Here is a 21700-nt window from a genome sequence, read left to right on the forward strand (position 1 = left end):
CTGAATGAGAAGACCCACCTGCAACCATGTTATCAAATGCTGAATGGCTTTGGACATTAGCTTTTACAGCTGACTTGATCTTAATGAGTTTATCCTAAAATTATAAGGCAAAACAATGCTTTTATGGGAAACATACTGAGGTGAAGTCGTTTCAACAACAAGCTAACATTTTGAATCAAAGTAACGTCAAGCTGCTTTATATACTTCTTGTGCCGTCAGCAGTTAAAACAAGCAGTGGGGCCTCCATTCGCATGCACCTTTTCAGCAGATATATTTTGTGAGCTCAAACTAAAGTTCCAGAAGTTCTTTTTTGGACCTGGATGCAAGTGCAAAGAAAATATCCATATTGTTTAACTGTGCAATTAAGGAGCTTCCACCTAACCTTTAATTGCAAGTGATTAGTTTCCAAAGTAATGGCATGCTAAAAGGCAAATATCAGAGAATTTAATAGAATTCTATACATCTTTCCCAGTGATTAATTTACTGGATTAAAATCAGATGCTCATGGATGATATCAGTATTTGGCAATACCCATCTGTGTAAAAAAGCACTTTCAAATATGAAACGTGAATCTCATTACAGATCAGCATTAACAGATGGACATTTGTAATGTTTTGAATAGTAGGAAACACAAACTTTGAACCCCAATTAAGCAAAATTTTGTCTCCCAAGAAAGAATTCCTTTTTTATTAGTAGATCAGTATTCTTTTAAAGTACTTAATTATTACTATAATTATATTTTGAATGTAATAAAAATTGTGTAGAAAATTTTTACTCTTTTATATATATAAATACCTACATAAGATGCTTGGCCTGCAAAGCCTAAAATATTTATTTTGGCCCCTGTACAAAAAAGTTTGATGATTCTGGAATTAATCAAACTAGTAGCTATCCTGATTATTCAAGAAAAAGGGAAGACAGCATAAATACTCAAAATATGAAATGACAAAGGAGAATAATCCAGAAGCAGAACTTTAATAATCATAAGAAGTTGATTTATACAACTTATTGCAAAGAAGTTTGAAGACCTGAATGAAATGGGTAATCTCTATGAAGATATAATTTACCAGTGTTGACCCTAGAAGAGATGGTATCAACAGACCAGTTTTCATAAAAGAGAAAGTTGCCAAAGATGTGGCCGTCAGAAAACTATTTGAACTGTTCTAGAGCATAGAACTAAAAAGGAAATTTTGAATGCTTTTTTAGAATTAAAACAACAGCAAACTTACGGCTATAAATTTTAAAATCTAAATAAATTATTAAGGAAAGATCCAACGCTGCATTTTAAAATTAATGCATTATGGTCAAGTAGAGTTTATTCCGTGAATATATAAATGGTTCAATATTAGAAAACATTATTAATCATTTGCAGAGAAAATGCATGTGAACAAGCTTATAGATGCTAAAAAGGCATTTGAAAAAATTCAACGTTCAATAAAATACAAATTGATAAAGTGAATACATGCATCTATACATATTTATACCTATAAAACGTGTTTATATACAAATATGTGTATACTTAATATATATGTACACATTCCAAAACTGATGTGAAAATATTGGAGGATTCCCTTAAGAACGAAAAAAATGAGTCTACTATCTCCATACTGTTTTCACATTGTATTGAAGGTATTAGCTAATACAAGGACATTAGAGTGAAAGAACTGGAAAGAGTAAAACTTTGTTTGCAGATAATATGACTATTATATTCCCATATAATTTATGAGAAAAATAGTAAGATAAAGTAATAGGATATAAAATTAAAAGACAAAACATCAGTAGCTATTATGTGTACAGCAACCATTAGTAGATAAATGGAAGAGAAAGTTCCATTTTTCAATATAACAGAAATAAAATACGAGGGATAAACATAAGAATATGCAAAAGATGAGTGGAAAAAAACACTAAAACATTCTTGAAAGAGCTGTCAGGGAGTAAGAAATTTTCTTCTACCCTTCTAAATTCCTGTGGCCGATCTAAGAATTAAATTAATATGCAAGATTAACAGAGAATCAAACAAAAATTTGATAACATTTATACATGGGAAAGCATCAGGAAAACTGAGTCAAAATGGCTAAAGCCCTCACCTTAAAGCCATTCTCAGCTAAAGACAAAGAGGATGATCAAGGTGGGGAGAATCAGTTATGGGAGGTTACCAAGAAAAGCACAGTAAACAAGGGTGATTGTGATGCAGATTTAAGTCCTGGACTTCCCCATTTCTAAAAGTTTCTAGAGATTTGTTCATCCTCTTCTAGGTATGGAGAGGGAGACACCTTTACAGTTGGAGTTTTCCCTTACAAATTTTAATGTCACTGGGATTTCAGAGTTTTCCCCAAGTCTGCTGTTTCTCAGAAAATAACCAGCTTAAAACAATATGCCAAAGAGACATATTTTAGGGTGGCAAATTCTGTTTCCCTACAGAGCCAAAATGGATAGATATGTTCTTGGATAAGAAGATAACAAAGATGTCAGTTCTCCCTAGGCTAACATATGAATTTAATAAAATCAGGGTTTTTGTTTTTGTTTTTTTTTCCCATAGAACCAGACAAACTGTTTCTAAAATTCACATGAAAAAGTGAAAGAATAGCTACAAAAAGAATAGCAGTGTGGGAGTTTTAGCCCTATCAGGTATTGAAATAAGCTATAGAGTTTGAATAATTAAAATAGTGTAATAATGAAATGATTAGACAGAAAAATAGAATTGCAAAGAAAGTCAGAAATAAATTCAAATTCAAATATAGTGGAGCAAAGATGGACTTTTTAATAAATGGTATTGGGACTACTTTTGAATCATTTGGAAAACAGCTAAAAATTTGAATTCATATCTCATAGCATATGCCTTGATATACTACTGTCGACTGAAAAAAAGCATAGCCTAAAAGTGAAGAATTATGCTTTATTTGGGGCATTACAGAGAATATAAGCCTGGGATACAGCCTGTCAGAGATAAGAGAGGAGCCAAGACATGTAGGAGTTTTTGCAAAAAAAAAAAAAAAAAAAAAAAACCCAGGGAAGTCGAACATCAAAATATTGCTAAAGAAAAACCAAATATCTCAAGTTAGTGAATTTAGTGCTTTTCTCTGTACGGGAAGATGCAAGAATCTGGGCTTTTTAAAATTCTTCCTCTGATATGCGTCTTAACTGTCTAAGGCTAGTATCTTGTTTTTTCTCCATCCTGAATCCCCTTAGGGTGCACTGATGGGGGTGGCTGGCTGATGGCTTGATGGCTGCAACATCCTTTGTTTACATTCTGTAAACTTTTTTGTTTAGTTTAATATGATTTATCCTGGAGATCTCTCCATATCTCCACATAGAAAACTTTATCATTCTTTATATAGCTGTACAATATTCTATTGCGATATATACTATAGAAACAATAAAACACAACATAAAAACAACAACATAAATCTTCTACAAGGCAAACAACACCACAAGTGGAAACAAGCTAGGAATAAATATGCAAATCTCATTGCAAACAAAAGACTAATCTCCTTAATGTAAGAACACAGAAGAAGAAGTTTCAATAATGCTATAGAAAACATTGGTCAAAAGACTTGGCAGTTCACATAATATACACCACATTGTAAACATCTAAAAAGATAACTATATCTTACTCAAGAAATGCAAATATAAACTTTACTAAGATAATATCTCATCTACCGTATTGTCAAAAATCCTAGAACTTGACAATAATCACTATTGAGAAGGCTGTGCTGAAACATGCCCTTTCATATATAGGTGCAAATTCACAGACATTTCCTGAGGACAGTTTGGTATTATCTATCAAATAATAGACGTATTTACCTTCTGACTGAACAATACCATTTCTTAGGAATCTCTCCAGCAGATACACTTGAACACTTATGAAGGAGACGTAAGTGCAGGTTATTCACTGATATGTTATTTCTAATAGCAAAATGAAACCAAAAAGTTGATGTAACAACATATCTATCAGAAGAGGAATAGTATATTCTATAATAGAATATTTTACAGCTGTATATAGTTTCCTCTATATAGTAATATGGAGAGATGTCCAAGATAAATCACCTTAAAACAAAACAAGGAAACCCCACATACAGAATGTGGTAGCCAGCCTCCAGAAATACCTTCAATGATCCTCACCTGGTTTACACAACCTTGTTAATCACAGCTGGTCTGTGTAAGGAATAGACTGTGAGGGAAGTGATGGCGTGTGAATTCTAAGTTGTCTAAAAGCATTGCAGTTTTTCACCTTGGTCTCTTTGCTCACTCTGGGGGAAGCCAGTCCTCTTGCCGTGATGACACTCAAGCAGTCCTGTGGAGAGGCCCACATGGAGAGAAACTGAGGCCTCCCACCAACTGCCTGGATCAACTTGCCAACCATGTGAGTGAACCAACTTGGAAGTAGATTCTCCTCAAAGCTTAACTGATTGCAGACCCAGCTACAACTGATTGTGATCTCATGAGAGATCCTGAGCCAGAACTGCTCAGACAAGCCATTTCTAAATGCCTGACTCACAAAAACCCACAATAAATATATTTAGTTTTCATCCATTGTTCCTGGCTCACATTTCCCAAACTCTTGGGAGTTTCCTAAACAATAAGACCAGTGGGAGCATCTGTTGTTACAATATTTGGTTCCTAGTCCTCAATTCCTGAAAAAAAAATGCTTCAGAGCCATTAAGGTGAAAGGAGTGTCTTGTTATTCAAACAAGCCTCTTTCCACAACAATTGGGTTTATGTTAATGAGGTGATTTTGGAAATCACCTAAGGTGGGGGAGGGCTGGTTATCAGGGGAACCACCTTAATTAGAGGGTTGGGACTTTCAGCCCCACCCCCTGACTACAAAGGAGGAGGAAAAAGGGTCTGGAGGTTGAATTAATCATCCTTGCCGAGTGATTTAATCAACCATGCCAGTGTAACAGAGAGTCTCCGTAAAAATCCAAAAGGAGGGGCTTCAGAGACCTTCCAGGTCGGTGAGGCATAATGCCTCCAACGTGCCACTGTGCCAGGCCCCAAACTCCAAGAGGAATGAAGTTCCTTTGTTCAGGACCTTGCCCTATGTATCTCCATCTGGCTGTTGATTCCGAAATCTTTAATATCCTCTGTAATCAACCTGTGATCTGGTGAGTAAATTGGTTTTCTAAGTTTTGTGAGCTGGTCTAGTAAATTCATTGAACCCAAGGAGGGGGTGTGGGAACCTCTGATTTATAGCCAGTTGGTCAGAAGTTCAGGTAACAACCTGGAATTGAGACTGGCGTCTGAGGTAGGGGCTGTCTTGTGGGACAGAGCCCTTAACTTGTGGAATCTGTTGCTAACTCCGGGTGAGTTGTGTCAGAAGAGTTGAATTGTAGGACACCCAGCTTCTGTCGGATAATTGCTTTCTGGTGATGTGGGGAAACCACACTCCCACATTGGAATTCGTTCCAGAATATTTAGGTTTAATTTTAAAAATTAAGTTAACAATTAAAAATCTAGATTTCCTGTAAAAATCTGTATTTTCAGCTTTTCTCTAAAGAAATGTGATATTCCATCAATGCTGGGCTGGCATTTCGCATAGCAAAAAATAATTGGAGCAAAAGTTGTGGCCTTTTTGCATGATATATACACTTGTACTACTACACCAAGTCCACATCGTTAATTTGAACTTTCTGTCTAGTCTGGTAGGTATTTAAATATGTGGCTCCCATTTTAAACATTGGAAGAAAGCTTTCACTTGAGTTCTGTGAATCTTTGCTTCTCCAGGCTAAAATATCATAGATTCTTTATCTGATTTGGCTCTTGTCACTCTTCTTTGGACCTCTTTTAATTTACCAATGTTCCATTTATTTTATCTGGCTATTTCAGTGTGGGGTGGATGCAGACAGTATATTTTGAGGAATGCAATTTAAGACAACTTTTGCCTTTTTTTTTTTTTTTTTTAACCGGAGAAACAGGTAATTGACAACAGCTCCGAGGGCTTTTATCATCAGAGGGCTTATTAAACCAGCCCTTCTCCATTTATCCTTTACTGAAAGCAGTCATTTGAACTTAAATGCAATGAAACATACTAACTCTTCTTAATGGTGGATATTTTATATCTTTTTGAATCTTCTTTGTCTTCATTCAGGCTGATAATATTGAGACGGCTATTAAGCGAAAATAGACTGAGACAAAGCATTTGCAACCAGATCTCCACTTACAATGTCTGTCTTCCTGATGACATTAACTGTGAATATCCTCTTTAAAAGCTTTCCTTGAAAAAAGCAGGGACCCATCCTACCCCCAGCTAGGAATTTTGACGATGTATGAAGCCTTGTTAAGAGAATTGAAGTGAGTCTGGGACCCTGAACTTGGGGACCATTTCCAAACTAAAATTGGTGACAGAATTTGATGCTATTCTCTGAAAATGCGGTAGAAATTTGTACACTGGTAGTATATGACAACGGTGGTAAACTTCTTATTTTGAAAAATTCTTTTTCTCAGTTCTTTCAGATTTTCTATTAGATAATCATAGCCTCTATAAATGACAGTTTTGTTTCTTTCCAATTATTATGGCTTTTATTTCTTACTACTTTGGTTAGAACCTTCAGTACAATGTTGATGAAAAATGATAATGGTGAGCATTCTGGTCTGTTTAAACTAACATTTCATTGTTAAACATGACATTGACTATCATTGTGCATAGTCCCAAAACTGAAGTTCCCTTATATTCTAGGTTTCTCTTTTTTTTTCCCCTCCCATCCAGCCATCCATCCTTTCATTCCTCTTTTTCTTTCTTAAATGAAGAAAGGGTAACTTTTATCATTTTTTCCCACTTATTGGGATAATCAGTCTTTTTTCTCCTTTAACTAATGTGTTTAGTTATGTTAACTTCTGTTAATTTTCCCTTTCATAACCATCCTCTTGGCCTAATTACCTCCCAAAGGCCCCACCTCCAAAAACCATCACACTGGGGATTAGGTCTCAACATATGAATTTGGGGAAACACAAAAATTCGGCCCATTGCAGTGACCTTATAAGTCCAATACCTCTCCTATTAGATAGTGTGGTGTGAAGTTCTTAATTTTGATTTCTTAGTTTACTAGTTCAAATTCTTGAGGAGGAATGTGATGGACTAAGCTTAGTCTATGGGTTAGAACTTGGGTTTGCTGTTAATTCTTGGATCAATGAACTGTGGCCAGAGGGAGTGGCTCATGTGATTCCAACAAGGTGGTCTAAACCACATGGAGACTGAGAACTTTCCCAGGAAGGAAAGGTAGGCAATCAAACCTTCGTATTTTCTACCTCCTATTCAATCCTTAAATTGTCTCTCTTTTCTTCAGAAGGTTGAGGCACTGCAGGTATTGCTGTCTATCTTTCTCTTCTCCTGCGAAGCTCAACTGTGGGCATGGGGGATCTTCACAGGCAAGCTCAGTCTTGCCTGTTTCTTGAATCTGTCTACACAAGGTTAGCAGTACATTGAGGAGTGTCCTACATCTGCCAGCAGGTAGGATCTAGAAATTAGTCTGGCAACCATAAACAACAAGTATCTGCTCTACTGTGTTGGTCTCCCCTCACCTCTCACTAGGTCTTTTTTTAAATAGATACAATTGACATTAGTTTCAGGTGTACAACATAATGATAAGATATTTATATCTAATGCAAAATGATGGCAGTAAGTCTAGTTAACCAGGGGAATGGACACCATCTAATTCTCTTTCCTCCTAGAAGTCTTCTCCTGGCATACTGCAACTCATATGGTCTCCACGGACTAATGACCATGAACTGAGTATATTGACAAGGGAATCTTGTCAGTGCCATCGCTGTGGTGTCTTAGCTGCAACTACAGTGAGTGCCCTGCCATGTGCACGTAGTTATCTCTGCTGCTGGGCTGTTCTTTGTAGAAGAAAGGTGGGATTCACCTTGTTTGTGTTGAAAATAAATATTTATTGAATGAGTGAATTAGTAATGGGTAAATAAACAAGATAACCCTGTGCAGCATCCCTCTTGGTGGGGAAGTTTATGGACCTGGAAAATGTTCCCTGGTCAGCAACCCCTCAGAGTCCTGGTTCCCAGGAAAGCACCAGTGCCAGGTGGTATCAGGCATCTTAATCTTCTACTAGTGGAAGACACTTGAGCCCAGAGCAGGGGTTTGGGACAGACCTTATCTCTGAAACTGAGTAGGAATAAGGCTCCAAGGAATCTCTTCAGATGCAAGGACAGGACAGAGCAGGCATGAGGAGGAGGGGTGGGGAGAAGGGGAGGAAGAAGGATGTAGGAAGTGAACAGGGAAGAGGAGCACCCCCATCACCTCCTGTCCTATTTGAAAGTCCCACCCTGGAGCATGCAGCCTGGGTTCTGCAGTGCTCTTGGCTGCACCTCCCCACCAGGAATGATTAGTTTACAAGAAGGATTTGAAGCTTTCAGTGTCTCTCACTTAATATAGCAGCTGCTCTGACAATGACTCCATTTGGACAGCTGATTTCTCTTCCTTCATCCCATTAGAGGCAGCCCTTGCTCACCTCCATTTGTCTAAGGAGTCTGGGCTCCTTGGAGGGGAAAGGGAGGCCATTTATGGTAAATTATTCCATTAGAATCGGGAGCAAGAGTAGTTTCTCCCGTTGTCTGACAGGCTAATCCCAGGGCAACTAGAGAGGGCTGTGAATGTTTAATCTGTAGAATCCATTAGGGCTGTCAACAGGGAAGGGACAGCAAATAGCAGGGAAAGCAGTGAAGGGGCCTGGCCTGACTGCAGCTTCAGTAGCCGCCCTAAGACAGAGAGGAGGCACCTGAGGAGTAGGTGATGGAGGATGCAGAGGGAGGGGCAGAGCAGATCTGGGTGGCCCTCGTTCATGCCTGCCCCTCAGGGACTTTTAGTATGTTGATTCTCAACCATGTTATTTATTGCTAATTAATTGCTTTATGATCAGGGAACATGGTTTGATACATAGTCTGAAATTTACTGTCTTCCTTTATAGACAAGTACATGGTCAACTTTTATATATGTTCTTTGTATGTTTAAGAAAAATGGTCTCTGTTGGATTTGGTTCTATGTATGTCCAATAATAATACAAGACTGTTCATTGTGCTATTTATATTTTTACTAACTTCTGGTCTATTTACCTTACTGAATGTGTTTAATTTCCCACTCAGGTTGTAGATTTGTCAGTTTTTCTCTGTAGTTCTACCAACTTTTGATTCATGTATTTTTGAGACTATTAGATAAATATGTGTATTTTACGTACTTGGTGAATTTTCTCCTCTACAAAACATAATAACATCTATGTTATAAGGGCTGTAACGAAACAGAAATACCTAAAATATTTTTTTATCACGTATCATAGGCATTGTTCTTAGTGATTTTTATAACTAATGCATCATGAGTACTAGAAGATATTATTGCAGTCTCTTCTGGCTTCCACTGTTGGTATTGAGAAGTTTACTGTCAGTCTAATAGCTGTTCCTTCCTGGTGACTTTTTAATCTCTTATTGCTTGCTCATTTTTTTGTCATTCCATATTTTATTTCCTTAAACATTTCGTACATGCTTCTTTTGTATTGTTTTTGATAATGCAGTGCAGCATCTGAAGATATTCTGAGGAGTTTAAATCTGCTGTTTCTGCTACTTTTAACTTACGTTTGTTTCCTTGTGTCTGCAGTTTTATCAAGGTTCTCCAGAGAAAGAGAACCAATAGAATATACCCTCCATCACATCCAAGACCTCCTTCTCCAGTACACCCTGTCTCAGTGAATTACACTGACAGTTGCCCAAATCGCAAATCTGAAAGTCACCATCATCTCTTTCTTACCATCATATGCAATTAATCTGGGCAAATTGAGCCTGCATCTTAAATCTCAAGTCCATTCGTTTCCCGTTCTGCAGTCTATCCCTGAGTGTGGATCCCTGAGGCCTCTTCATGTCTAATCTTACTCTTCTACTCAACATGTTACTTCAATGATCCTCGTAAAGTGTGAATTTAATTATGTCACTTTCAGATTTAAACTCTAAATTTTTTCCCATTTCCTTTTGGAATAAAATTTAAGTGGTATGTCATGCTTTACAAGGCCCTTCATTAACCACCCTCTCTCTACCATTCCCTCTTTTTGCACTCTAAGTTCCAGCCACCCTAAATCTCTTTTGGCTCTTCCAAAGTAGGGATGCTGTCTCCTTTCCTGGCCTCTACACATTGTTATTCTCTGTCCACAAACAGTCATTTCCAAAGTAACTCGTTAAGTCTTCAGTTCTCAGCATTAAACTCCCTTGCCTCTGGGAAGCTTTCATCTAGCTCCACGTACCAGTCGTCCCCACACACCCTCTAGGGCTGCTCAGATTGGCCTGGCAAGTATAATGGAGAGACCAGAGTTGGCTCTATTCCTCTCTTTTGTTCCTACCAGATGATACAATATAGACAGAGACTTAAGCAATACCAGAATTTCCAGGATTCTTGTAAAAATAAGTAGAAAAATACAACAGCACCAGCAGAGTAGTGAGAATAGCTGGATATAGCCTTCAAATCATGAAATAACTTTAAAAGCAGATTTTTATGGAGAAAAATGTCAGTAAGCACATAGATACATGACAGCACTACAAGATTATTTCTTAAAGACTATGACTTAAAACAACAGCAAATTCATGATGAAAATGATTCTAATAAAAAAAAAAACTAATCTGATTCAGTAGTAACCAAAATAGAATCTCCAATATGGCTTGTAATAATTTCTCAAGCGAGAGTCCATCTAATAGTGCTGTTTATACTTAACATTCATTTTTAAAATTTATGACTTTAAGTTTCACCAAGAACACTTTTTAGTGTTCGAGTTATTTTAATACATGTCAATTATTTAACAAAGGTTAAATAATTAAAGGGTTAAATTACTTTAAATTGAGTTTTCAGTAATAGCATTTTTAAGAGAATAAAAACATGCTTCTTTTGAGAAAATAAAAATACACACTAAACAGCCCAGTACAAAATTTTAATAAAATAGAAAGTGAGGAAATTTGAGTCTCATTATGCATACATGCACATGTGTGAATTTATACATATATGTACTTTGCAATAGCAGAAATATGTAAAATGTACTCTAGAGAAACAAGCACAGGATATATACATTATAAGGGCAAACTCAATAATAAATTAGTTAAAATTTTATTACTCAGTAATGAAGGACCAGTTTACAGTGATGTGGCAATGGTAGCAAAAGTAGTAGGAAGGAACTCAACACGCAACGTATCTAATAAATAAAGCTTAGTGAGTCATTAAATATTACGATACCATACAGGATCAAGACATTCAACACTAACATAAATTTTTAATTGATACCTTTTAGATAAGCTAAATATTCTAGGAAGGTAAGAAACTGCCTGCTGACATACTTTAAATAAAAGAATTACCTTTGAAAATTAATGGTTTCACTGTCAACAAAAGGTGCATGGACCCAATATAATATGGTTTCCAAAAATAATGAAAAATATTAGTCTACCGTCTTGCTATTATTTTGGCTGTTCTCTTTATCTTCAAAAAATTTCCACAACTAGGCTATATTTGGTCCCCAACAAGTATATAAACATGGTCTATTTTCTTTGCAATTATCTTAATGTGCTTTTGTGTAAAATGATTTACTAAAATATTTAGATTTTTTTAATATAAAAATTAAATCAGTACTCCCACAATTTACTTTATCTCAAAAATTAAGCTTGCAGTTTGGCTCTAGAAGTATTGAGTAGTCACAGGTCATTTCTGTCACGTAGTCTCATGGCAGACGGAAATGAACAGAAAGATGAACATTAGTTTTACAGTAACTAAACACATGACACCCAAGATATGGACCTAAAGATAAGCACATATTCCAATTATTCAATGTATGTGGCGTTTAGAGCTCACACTATTTCACATGTTCTTTATCTCTGATGTGATGAATTTCATTTAACTTCTGTATTAAGGCAAAAGATACACATCTTTTTCTTGGCTTTAATTAGTCTCAAATTTATGTAAGAAGAGAGAAAATAATGCTCATTTCATAGACGGTTAAACATCAATATTAAGATACTTTTTTTTTCCTTCTGACAAGTTCTGCTGTGTTTATATTAAACTAAATGTTTAAAAATACTAATCCTGAGCAAGAGTAAAAATAAGAACAGTTTTAACTAAAGAATAAAATCCCTTCATTAAAACTAAACACCTTTAAAAATTCAACCATGGAATATAGAGTCAATGAATCTGGAATTCAGACTTCTGACGTCCAAAGCAAACCTGAGTACCCCGAACAGAAAGAACACACGGTAGGTAACAGCAGTAAAAAGCATCAGAAATTGATGCACCTGGATTTTGTTAAATATAACAAAGGTTACTCAGTCCTTCATGGATAAACCTAGCTGGAGAACAGCACTGAACATTGTACTGCATTGAACAGACCCCTCAAGGCAACACTGGATTTCTTTTTCAGATAGGCACAGATTTTTTTTTTCCTTCCTAAAATATCCCAAGACATAAAAGACACATTTGGAAATATGAGTCCTATTTTTGGTGTATGTGTTGTTTTGTTTCTGTTTCTTTGTTTGTTTTGAATCCTGTTTTCATGAAAGCAAAAAAGTTTTGGCCACTTTGGAAATTGAAGTCACTTGAGTTTTTAGTTATAGCTCCCCCCTCATGAACAATAAGAGCCTTCTAGCCAGCAAAGCAGTATTACAACAAAGTATTTATACACCAGTAAAGGCATTAAATAAGAGCTTGGCAACACAAGTCGTCTGAAGCCAAGCTCTGTGGATACGTTTTCAGTTCGTGCGGTGAAAGTGCACCAGAGTGGGACGCTGCCAGCACAGCAAGGGTCTTCTCAAAGTGTCAAGGCCTGTCCCCGAGGAGCGGTCCGGTCCTTTCGGAGTCAGCACAGTGAGCACTAGGCAGTGACTTCCTCCACCTGGTGCAGCCCTTGGGGCCTTACGCCCTTTCTTTTATTCCAGTTGTCTCTCTTCCTCTTCATCTGCTTCTTCAATGACCTGAATCTCATCTCCTTGAGGTAAGGAAGAATTCTCCACATGCAGTTTAGTCCCATCCACTTTACATTTCTCTTCTTCCTCTATTATTTCCTTCCATATCTTGTGGTTTTCGGTGAGGTGGTGCATTAGCTGACAAAATATTCGCCGCCTGCCTTTCCTCCTTTGTGGTTCTGTGAAATTTAAAACACATGTATTCTAATCATAGCAATATGATCCAATCATTCAATAAGTATCTGAGTGCCTGCTGTATTCCAGACATTTACCTAACTGCTAGGGGTTATAGTTATAAGAAGACTGAAATATCCCTGCACTATGGAGCGCTGTTTCTGGTGGGAAGACCTAGACGAGCAAAGGAGCAAGACACAAGCTTGTTGTTAGATGATGTTATTATAGATAAAAATAGAGAAGAGGATTAGGGAAGACTGGGTGAGGTGGGAGTTGGGGGAGAAGGGAGGCTGGGACTGAGATTTCAAGTGATAAATAATAATGCAAAGTAAAAACCAACATTTTAAGAGGTTTTAAAAAATGTATTAAACACAATTATCACAATTTTGGTAAGTATAAATAATTTTTAGAAGCCAGTCAACTCTCCCAAAATGACATCAGGTGGTAATGGCATAAGATTACTCTTCACTATGTTAATCCTGAATGCAAGGTAGGGTGGGAGGGAGTTCTTTGTAGTTATCTGTTCTGATTTATAGCATGCTTGGGAAACAAAAATAATTAGCTAGATGTAATTTAAATACTACTTTAAAAAGCAAATAACTGACTTCATTTATAGTTACAAAGATAACATGTTTCTTTTTCATTTTCCATTTATACTCATTGCTTTATATAGAAAACTATGCATTACAGTTTGGAAGTTCAAAGCCATAATGCCACACAACTTGGTTTTCCTCTCAGAGTCAGGGAATATGTGGTTTTCCACTTCTCCCAGCTGTGCTGAACTATTTCCTAAGTCTATATGAAGGGCATGTTAACAGACAGGAGAGCGGTGTGAGGAGGGGTCAGGCAAGGGGGGACTAGCCACCAGGGCCCAGTCACCTCACATACACTGAGTTCTGGTGGCAGCCCCAGCATGCGTGCACAGGGAGAGCCCAACACCTCCAGAGATGCTGCTTCAGCTAAGGATGCTTGTTGTGTGGCAGCATTAGCAGGGCACCCAAACAGTAGTTAGTCAAAACGAGGCTATTCAATATTAACGTTTAGACAGTCGTTACTTAAGATATAACTACTGAATCTGTATCTTAAAAACAAAGATCCGAATCCCAATTAAGTGGACATTTGCAGTTAATAACATTAAAGAAATGACAGCATCCCTGTATTCTTACTAGAATTTAGATTGTCTTCAATTTCTTCATCCTCTGTATCTAATTCTTCACCATCTTCTTCATAGCAGCTTTCAGTTTCATCGTCCTCTTCTGCTTCTATCCACTGACCCGGTAGCAAACCAGCAGCATCATAGGAGTGACACAGGGGACCCACTATGTGGGTGATAAAAGATTCTTGGAGTTTTGCTAGTTGAGGGGAAGAACGATCCATGAAGGGACTGATGGGCAAACCAAGATTTGATTCTTCATCTCCCTGATCATATTAAAGAGAAAAGTACATCTTTAACTGTTGAGCTTTGCTGTTAAAATTATCTTGAGGTTTTTTTAAATAAGCACAGTCTACCTCAAAATTTTTACAAAGATGTATCAATGAATCTAATTACTGTCATTCCAACTGTAAAAATTTCTCTAATATTTCAGAAATCCAAAACTAGACATTAGTTTCACACTCCCAGTCAACAAGTATGGTTGATATTTAGGTAACAAGAAAAATATACATCTTTTAAAATGCGTCAGCAAATTTACTAATAAACAAAAATTATATTTTAATAGAATATATAAATTCTATATAAATTACCAAGATTCTGTAATTAAATATAGAGCCTCTTTCTCTTAGGGGTAGACTGTATGATGGAAAAAGGTTTATTGCTGTAGTTTTACATTGAATGTACAGAGTTGAGTTATGTAAATGCCTTTCAACTCCCCCCCCCTTTGCCTTTCCCCTTTTTTTGTAACAGTAGAACCGTTTAATGAATCTAAATCAGAAAACTCAATATGTAAAAACAGACAGAAGTAGAGCTACTGTGCTTGGGGTGAGGATCTGGGCCCAGGGACACCCTCCCACTGTGGTCTCCAGGGTTCTGGAGAGCACAGCTGGAGTTCAGACAGATGTGGTTTCAAAACCTGATTTTGCCACCTACCACCCATGTGGTGTTTGGCAAGCTCTATTCTCAATTCACATGTAATAGTTGAGTAATAATCTATAGATTTGCTGTGAGGATGAAAAGCAGTATTATATAAAATGTTGAGCAGTCCCCAAGTGGCACTGTTAACGTTTTAGTGCCTGGTGTCTGAACTGGTAGGGAGTGAATACTTCCCCGGTGCACAAATTCTGCAGGCAAGCAGTGCCTGTCTGTGCTAAGTCAAGACAGCCCTGAGGAGACAACCAGAAACTGTCCTGTGATTAAAAATCTTATGTGACTTTATCTTCTGTGAAGAAGAGAATTATTAATGTTTAAAAAAAAAAAACCGTTACAGGATTCAACAGTTTCGTAGATTTGGCTTTTTTTTTTTTAAATAGGAGCTTGGCTTTTCTAAGCCCACGGCACATAAATGGCTATAGAAGTACAAAGATTACACAATTATGATAATAAAAGGGTAAAACGTTGGGCAAGGTGAGAAAATTTTGTCCATATCTGAAGGATGTTCAATAGCATAATGAGATTGAGAAGGAAATTAATCATTTTGAAGAGGGTGGACTGAGACTTTTCACGTAGATTGGTACATGTAACCTTCATGACAACTCTGTGTGGTAGGGTGTCAGATGACATTTTTCCCATTTGACATATGAATAATGAATCTTAGAAAGATTAGGTGAAACTGAAATATATTTTTAGTGATCTTATTTATTGAGCAGTTATGTGTCAGGAACTGTTCTAAGAACTTTACATAAATTAATTCATTTAATCCTCACAGCAGCCTTATGAGCTGCCATCAATATTCCTATTTTCTCAATGAGGAAATTGAGGCACAGAGAGGTTAAGTAACTTGCCCAAGGTCACACTGCTGCTAACAAAGAGGAGCCAGGATTCGAACCTCAGGCATGGCTTCTAAGTTTATTTGGTAAGAATTAATTCTCTGTACTTTAAAAATGTATTATAAAATGGGTCTAAATGAAATTTTCTAATACTCTTTCACTGAATTAGTGAGTTTCCTAAAATTGGTATATACTAGCACCTTCTTATTACCTCTGTTGGTACAGATAATATAAAGGCAGCATTTCCTTAGCATAAAATTCCTAGGTGAACATGAACTGAAGCCAGAAGCAGGCTTCAGGTACCTTTTTTGTTTTTGTTTTTGTTTTTTTTTTCATATTTTTATTGAAGTATAGTCATTTTACAATGTTGTGTCAGTTTCTGGTGTACAGCATAGTGCTTCAGTCATATAGGAACATACAAACATTCATTTTCATATTCCTTTTCACCATAAGTTACTACAAGACATTGAATATGGTTCCCTGTGCTGTACAGTATGTACTTATTGCCTATCCATTTTACATATATTAGTGTCTGCAAATCTCGAACTCCCGCTTTATCCTTTCCCACTCCCTCCCCTACAGGTAACCATAAGTTTGTTTTCTATGTCTGGGAGTCTGTTTCTGTTTTATAAATATGTTCGTGTGTCTTTTTTTTTAGATTCCACATATAAGTGATATCATATGGTATTTTTCTTTCTCTGTCTGACTTACTTAGAATGACAATTTCCAGGTCCATCCATTTGTTGCTGCAAATGGATGTCGCAAAGTTTTGTTATTTTTTATGGCTGAGTAGTATTCCATTGTATAAATATACCACAGCTTCTTTATCCAGTCATCTGTCAACAGACATTTAGGTTGCTTCCATGTCTTGACTATTATAAATAGCGCTGCTATGAACATTGGGGTGCATGTATCTTTTTGAATTAAGGTTCCCTCTGGATACATGCCCAGGGCTGGGATTGCTGGATCATATGGTAAGTTTATTTTTAGTCTTTTGAAGAATCTCCATACTGTTTCCCATAATGGCTGCACCAAACTACATTCCCACCGACAGTGTAGGAGGGTTCCCTTTTCTCCACACCCTCTTCAGCATTTATCATTTGTGGACTTTTGAATGATGGCCATTCTGACTGGTGTGAGGTGATAACCTCATTGTAGTTTGACTTGCATTTCTCTGATAATTAGGAATATTGAACATTTTTTCATGTGCCGATTGGCCATTTGTATGTCTTCCTTGGAGAATTGCTTATTTAGGTTTTCCACCCATTTTTGGATTGGGTTGTTTGGTTTTTTTTTTTTCTTAAGTTGTATAAGCTGTTTATATATTCTGGAAATTAAGCCCTTGTCAGCCTCATCTTTTGCAAATATTTTCTCCCATTCTGTAGGTTATCTTTTTGTTTTGCTTATGGTTTCCTTTGCTGTGCAAAAGCTGATAAGTTTAATTAGGTCCCATTTGTTTATTTTTGCTTTTATTTCTATTGCCTGGGTAGATTGTCCTAGGAGAACATTGCTGAGATTTATGTCAGATAATGTTTTGCCTATATGTTTTCTCCAAAGAGGTTTATAGTGTCTTGTCTTATGTTCAAGTCTTTAAGCCATTAGTTTATTTTTGTATATTGTGTGAGGGAGTGTTCTAACTTCATTAATTTACATGCAGCTGTCCAGTTTTCCCAACACCATTTGCTGAAGAGACTGTCTTTACTCCATTGTATGTTCTTGCCTCCTTTGTCAAAGATTAATTGACCAAAAGTTTATGTGTGTATTTCTGGGCTCTCTATTCTGTTCCATTAATCTATATGTCTGTTTTTGTAGCAATAATATGCTTTTTTGATTACTGTAGCTCTGTAGTGTTGTCTGAAGTCTGGGGGAGGGTATTCCTCCAGCTTCATCTTTTTCTTCAGTAATTCTTTGGCAATTATGGGTCTTTTGTGATTCCATATAAATTTTAGGATTATTTGTTCTATTCAGTTACCTTTGAGAATGAGGATGAGACTATGCAAACCTAGTATATATACTGCAATTCACAAATTAGGTAAATATTTATAACCATTTATTACCCCAATTATATATAATTTAGTTCAAATGTATCAGAAAAAAGTATTCCAAGATTATCACTAAGATTTTAGCTCTGATTTCTTACCCGCTGCCAGGACTTTTACCCAGTTGATGTTTCTAAGGCAGTTTTTCTATAGCAGAGTTTAAAATGGGTTGATATTTTAAAAGTTTAAGTATACTCTGAATCAATTCAATAACTTTTAGAAATAAATTATCCTTAGTTATAGGCTCTCGGGGTTCAAGAGGACCTTAGAATCATAACGTGGTCTGTCCTCAGCACTAGACTTGAATATATTCAACCTACTTCGGATAGACAATAAGCTAGTTTTTACGCAACAAAGGCAAAAGAGCTGAGAAAATACTAAGACCAGAGCAAATGCAACAATTTCTAACCATTTTTGGTCAAAGCAACTCAGATTTCAAGCATTTAGTGTAGTTATCCAAATCCCAAAGAGTAGTGACTTCAGATTGACTTGCTCTTAAAAATCCCACCAATCTCATGTTTCTACTTACCTGCTCATAAAATTCATTGACAATTCCTTCTGTCCATTTCAAATGCAAGTCTCGAACTTTTGCTGGACCATTTATATCCGCCAGTTTGATGCACACCTGGCATACTAAGAGGCGATCATTTTCATTACTCCATTCTATACCATTACTATTTACATCATTGGCCTAGTTTGGAAAAAGAAAATTATGTTAGGTGCTGAGGGCACAGGAGTTTTGTTGTGTTTTCGTTTGTGTGTTTTCTTTTAACCAAATGATCTTAAAACTGTTTCCTGTCCAAATGACAGGAAGGAATTTCAGTAAATGTTTCTTTTAATTGGTTTGTATCATAACATGTATCTGTGGGTTAAATTTCCCTTTGAAGTGTCATAATTTTGTCAAAGGAAGCGGGGCACTGTAAAAGCATAACAAAACAAAACAGGTTCCTATATTTGTGATTACCATAGAAAACTGTAATTTATGTATATTATATATTATACATATATAATGTTATTAATATATGTGCATATTATACATATATTAGATATATATTAATATATAATATACACAAATATATTAATATATAAAGTGCATCATATAAAATATATAAGTATGTGTGTATATATATATACATATACACAAAAACAAATCATTTAAGAATTGTAACGATTTCTACCTCAAAAAGGAACACTTAAGAAGTTTGCTTTATCTATAAAAGGCAACATGATACAGTTGAAAGAACACAAGTCTTAGAAGCTGGTCTCTATGATTTTAAATCCTGACTCAATGAATTAGTAAATGATTCTAACACTGGAAATACTACTTAAGCTCCCTGAGTCAATCTTTCTTCATCTATAAAAATAGGAAAAGTAATATCAATCTAGCCAAATTTCCACGATTAACAAATGAAAAATGTATGGTTCATAGTAAATGCTAACATTGTTATTTAAATGTTAATTATCAGGCAAGTCACTATGCCTTTGAAGAACTCAAATTTCCTCCTGTAACAGATAGAGTGAATGGGCCAGATCAGTGGCTTTGGAACTTTATTGTGATGGTAGATTTTTTGGCAACCAACCCTCTGGTCAAAGGTAATTTTATGTAGACCACCACTATAGAAAATAGTTAAAAAGAAAGGCTCTTTAGACTGAAACGGTGTAATCTAGAGTCCCACTCATATGGCATTTTCTTGAGGCTACAGAATAGAAGTCTCTGAGGAACAGAGATTCAAAAGCTTTGGGCTAATCTTTCACTTGTAAAAACTTTTATTTATTCTGACTTACGCACTTAAACTTTTATTAAGTAAAAATAAAATAGAGCTGTATAACTATGAAATAATTTTAAGGGCATACTGGTTTCTTGCTAATTTTTTTAAGCTGTTGTAATATTGATAAAATGCAACATATAAGTCTCCTTCCAGTGAGTCAAATCTAGTACTCCTTTGATACCCATTCCTCTACCCTGAAGGTACACCTTCCTTTAGGACACAAATGTCACCAAGAAAACAGCAGCTTCCTGCCTGTAAAAGATGGGACATCCTTCCCTGAGGAACCAAAACAATGGTTCTCAACTCTTTTTCACCCCAATGTCTGAGGCATAAAACACACTCCCATTAGTACCACCATCACATGAGGGCAATGATTCTCAATTCCATGGTGAATGTGAGTTCACTGAGGGCAGAAACTTTGACCTGTTCATTCCTTATTCTTCTTGAGCACAATGATTGCAGGCAGTGGGCAATCCCAATAAACAGCAGTTCAGTGAGTGCATTATTGTCAAGTACTTCTCCAATGCTACCAGCCAGCTAAACACTTAATAACATAAAGAACGCTAACAGGTGCCACAAAGTAGGCATAACTGGCTTCTTAGAAACACATCTTCAACTTCATAAAATGCCTCACTCGGCAGTGTGCACAGCATTCTCAATTCTGCCTCTAAAAGCTTCAGTTGACATAATTAGTTGGTCATTGTGTGAAAGAGTCACAATATAAGTGTATCAGAAAGGAAATGTAGCAAGCAATTGTAGTTTTGGACATGTTATAATAATGTTTTATTTTTTTAAATCTTGGCATATATATTGTCTTACATTAGATTTATCACAACTTTATGAGTGGTATTCTAATTTAACATTAAAATGCTGTAATATTTACTGTAATAACTAATACAGTAATGCAGACAATGATTTCCACTCTTGAAACCAGGAATTAATTTGCATAACAAACCTTGGCATTGAATTCAGCAAGGAAATCAAAATGCTTTTTAAGATCTGTGGCAAGGATTGCTTCAATGACTAAAAAACGAAAGCGCTTGAATTCCACGTGATCAAGATTAAGAAGGAAGTTGTATTCTGGGCAAGAAAGATACAGATGCCAGGCTGATGCAGCATGATGATTTTCCAGAACAGATCTGTCGTTGTACAAAACTGCCTAAAAAGGAACAAGAAAAATGAGGCAGGCATCTCAAAGATACTGAACTTTAATAATAAAGTTATGAGTTAGGATCAGGTTGGAAGGATACAATAAGTACCTACTACATGCCAGGCATTTTAATACCTGTGAAGAAGAGTTGATACAATTTTGTAAACAAGTAGACTGATGTGCAAAAGAGGATAAGGTACATCTTTCCAGCATACACAGCTAGTAAGCGAAAGGGTAATTTGTCTCTAAATTTTATCTTTTTTGCAGATACCACGCTGCCTACCAAGAGATGTAAAGTTGATATTTGAGGTCTTCTCCACTAAATCAGTAACTCTTCTCAGATGAATCTTCTTTTAATAAAGTCATTAGGGATAGAGAGCCGGTTTAAGGATACCTTACTGTTCTTTAGCCAGCATGGAATGAACGCTGGTGCTGATGGAAGGTGAACGAGACCCACATGTATGAGAAGGGCACATCTGTACTTCCAACCCTGACTCAGTGCTTGGGAGTCAGACAGACCTATCAAACAGGTAGAAGCACAAATCCTCTGGTTCAAGTGGTGTAGATCTATTCACTTTTTCTCCACTCCAGTAGAAGACCCTGAGGTACCTGCTCAGTAGTCTAGGATTTGGGAATACAGATTTTAAAAACCTGTATTATTGAATTATTAAAGATTATAGAATTTTTAAAGCTTCTTCCACCTCTAACAAGTAAGCAACTTT

At 36.3% G+C, this 21700-nt stretch overlaps 1 protein-coding gene across 2 annotated transcripts in view; it reads right to left on the reverse strand.

The window, feature by feature from the left end:
* Window positions 1–10899: 10899 nt before the first annotated feature.
* Window positions 10900–21700, reverse strand: part of PDE3B (phosphodiesterase 3B) — a 130164-nt gene continuing 119363 nt past the window's right edge. For both annotated transcript variants that reach the window (XM_031459975.2, XM_031459974.2), the window contains exons 13-16: window positions 20784–20987; window positions 18589–18750; window positions 14265–14517; window positions 10900–13103 (exon numbers count right to left, since the gene is read on the reverse strand). In XM_031459975.2, coding sequence (XP_031315835.1) covers window positions 12889–13103; window positions 14265–14517; window positions 18589–18750; window positions 20784–20987 — 834 coding nt within the window. In that variant the 3' untranslated portion in view covers window positions 10900–12888. The remainder of the gene's footprint in view (window positions 13104–14264; window positions 14518–18588; window positions 18751–20783; window positions 20988–21700) is intronic.

Source organism: Camelus dromedarius, chromosome 12, assembly GCF_036321535.1.
Source record: "Camelus dromedarius isolate mCamDro1 chromosome 12, mCamDro1.pat, whole genome shotgun sequence".
In the NCBI taxonomy this organism is placed as follows: Eukaryota; Metazoa; Chordata; class Mammalia; order Artiodactyla; family Camelidae; genus Camelus; species Camelus dromedarius.